Source organism: Cynocephalus volans, chromosome X, assembly GCF_027409185.1.
Source record: "Cynocephalus volans isolate mCynVol1 chromosome X, mCynVol1.pri, whole genome shotgun sequence".
In the NCBI taxonomy this organism is placed as follows: domain Eukaryota; kingdom Metazoa; phylum Chordata; class Mammalia; order Dermoptera; family Cynocephalidae; genus Cynocephalus; species Cynocephalus volans.
The window spans coordinates 166910681-166913371 of record NC_084478.1 but is presented as its reverse complement, the minus strand read 5'-3'; the positions used below and the strand labels follow the sequence as shown (position 1 = coordinate 166913371).

The 2691-nt window shown below is 56.2% G+C and overlaps 1 protein-coding gene across 1 annotated transcript; it reads left to right on the top strand.

Annotated features, from left to right (window-relative positions):
- The first annotated feature begins 1137 nt into the window (after positions 1-1137).
- LOC134366577 (EOLA-like protein) lies at positions 1138-2351 on the top strand. Its single transcript, XM_063082939.1, has 2 exons — positions 1138-1390; positions 2218-2351. Exons 1-2 carry the CDS (start codon positions 1138-1140, stop codon positions 2349-2351), a joined length of 387 nt encoding a protein of 128 aa, XP_062939009.1.
- The last annotated feature ends 340 nt before the right edge of the window (positions 2352-2691 follow it).

Sequence of the window (2691 nt, the reverse complement as noted above, 5' to 3'; positions counted from 1 at the left end):
TTCTACAGCTCTTGTAAGGTCAGCTCCTCCTGTAAATCTCTCCACAGCGGGGCGCTGTTCCACCTGCAGCCCTGCCCCCTTCACCTCCTCCTGCAGCCCCGCCCCTAGCTCCTCCATCTGCAGCCACGCCCCCTTCACCTGCTCCTGCAGCCCCATCCCCAGTTCCTCCTCCAGAGGCCTACACCCAGTTCCTGATCCTGTAGCCCCGCCCCCAGTGCCTACTTCTGTGACCCCGCCCCCAGTTCCTCCTCCTGCAGCCCCGCCCCCAGCTCCTCTTCCCCCAGCACTTTCTCACAGCCCAGCTTAACCAGCAGCTCTGCCCCAGCTCCTCCTTGTCCTCAGCAGTTCAGTGGGCCTGGCAGTGATGGTTAAACACGGTGATGCACTGATCGTACACACCACAGGAACTGTCACATAGAAGGTGTGTGTGCACTGGTCTAGTTGTTCTCGTTCTAATTATTTCTTTCTAAGGTCACAGGTCTGGGACAGGGGAAGGGGCATGAACAGGGTGGCCCCTGAAGGAGTCGGGAGGAGACACCTGACGGGGCCACCTGAGGTCACACGTCATTTCTAGGCTGAGCTGAGGTTGGATACCAAGGACTTGTGCTCAGCAGCCCTGGGGTAGGAGCAAAGAAGCTCAGGGCCTGCGGTGCCTGGGGCTGGCACAGCCAGGGAGCTGAGAGTATCGGCGATGTCTGGGTTTGGAGAGGGCAGTAGGAGAAGAAGCAGAGCCCAGGACTGTCCCTGTGTGCTGCCAGAGGGCTGAATCCAGCCCCGACTCTCACTAGCCCACACTCCTCTGTGTTCCCCTCGGACTTGATGACCTCTGTCGTAGCACTGACCACACGCTGTCCTGCCTGTGCCTTTCTCTAGCTGTCCCTGCCATAGTCCGTGAGCTCTCCGAGCATTCCATCAGGTGGATATGAGTCATCCAAATCCCAGCCTTCCCAGTCCCAGTCTTCGCTTGTGCCTGCTGTGCTGACAGATGGAAGCAGTGAACCATCGAGGTCAGTGTGGATTCAGGGCACCTGGGAAATGGGGTGAAGGTCGGGCCCACTGACCGTGAGCTTGGAGGACTGGTGTGTGACGATCTTCTGTGTTCCCACAGGCCACCGAGGCCCAGAGAGCTTGCGGAAGATGAAGATCTGTTGCCTCTCCTTCCGGCAGCCTTATGCTGGCTTTGTCTTAAATGGGGTCAAGACCTTGGAGACACATTGGTGTCCCCTGCTGGGCAGCCACCAGAACCATACCATCGCCATCTACATTGCTAACAGGGACTGGGAAGACGACGCCTGGTGGGGGCTGCTACAGGGGTGGCTCGGGATGACGCCCACTCAGATTCAGGCCTTACTTCAAGAAGGGGAAAAGTTTGGCCGAGGAGTGGTAGCTGGTAAGTGACGATGTGCTGATCGTTGTGCTGACGACTCCAAGTGCTGCCACCCTGGATCTGGCTGGGGAGTTTGGGGGCTTCTCTTTTTATTTGAACTGGTTTGTGTGTTTGCTGCAGTTTTCCTAAGCAACGCACCTTCAAGGGGGTAGCAAGGGGCCCTAGGCTGGGGTCTGCAGGCCCAGCTTGCATCACCTCCGGTAAATCATTTCTCTGCTCTGGTCCTCGGTTCCCTGTTCTGACCTGTGAGGCTGGGTAAGGTCCGTGATGTCATGTGGTGCTGGGCTGTGCGTGTGTGTGTGTGGGTGAGCGTGTGTGTGGGGCAGAGACCACCAGAGGCAGCACAGCACATTGTGCGGGTCGGCTGCCTGCCTGGCTTCACGTGCTTGCCCTGTCCCCACCACCAGTGGCACCTTGGTCCATTCCCTTCACCTCCGTACGTGGTGGAGGGTCCACATCCGCACCTGTCCCTGGTGAACTGCCTCTGAGCCTCGTTGTCTCCATGTTCCCGGGCAGTGGCTGGTGCCCTTCCATTCTCAAACTCCTACCCTCAGCAGTCTTGCTGGCACCTGCACGTTACTTGTGTGGCTTCACAGGGGAGCAGGCCCTGTCCTCTTCATTTCTGGAGCCCTCCCTCTGCCTCACCCAGGATTCCTGGAACATGTTTGGCTCATCATCTGTGCTCCGTGAGAAGGCCCTGCTGCCCTTCCTATCCTTGTGGTGATGTCATCGAAGTCTGTAGCGGCAATAATTTTGAATAACCAAGTTGTCACACTGGCAGGCCTTGGTTTATGGAAGGGAAAACCACCTGTGTGTTTCTTTGTGCACAGGGCTCGTTGACGTTGGGGAATCTTTGGAGTATCTTGAAAACTTAGCTTCTGAGGAGGTTGTGGAACTGGAAAATCAAGCTGTCCTGACCAACCTGCAGCAGAAGTACCAGACTGCGATTTCCAACCCCAGGTAGTTACTGGAGCCCTTACCTAGCAAATGGGGAAAGGATATATTCCAGGTTGACATCCCAGAGCACCTGATACCTTTGTGGCAGAAGGTCTGACGTGTGTGGGTTCCTGAGAGGAACGTGGCTGAGAAACCAGCTAAATCATGGCACCGTTGATTCTCCATCTTGGTGCACGTGCATGTAGATCAGGTTAAGTGTGAATTACCCCTGCATTGTAGCGTGCTTCCCACTACATGGCACCCACAGAAACGGGTTTCTGCGCTCACATGAAGGGAATAGGGGATGTTGCTGGTCATTTTGGTCCTGCTAATGTCTGGATTGTAGAAATAAATGTGTTGAAGGTAAC

Coding starts and splice junctions, on each gene's coding strand:
- LOC134366577 (XM_063082939.1), top strand. CDS start 1,138: ATGAAGATCTGTTGCCTCTCCTTCCGGCAGCCTTATGCTGGCTTTGTC. Junction 1,391..2,217: donor TGGCCGAGGAGTGGTAGCTG/GTAAGTGACGAT, acceptor CTTTGTGCACAG/GGCTCGTTGACGTTGGGGAA.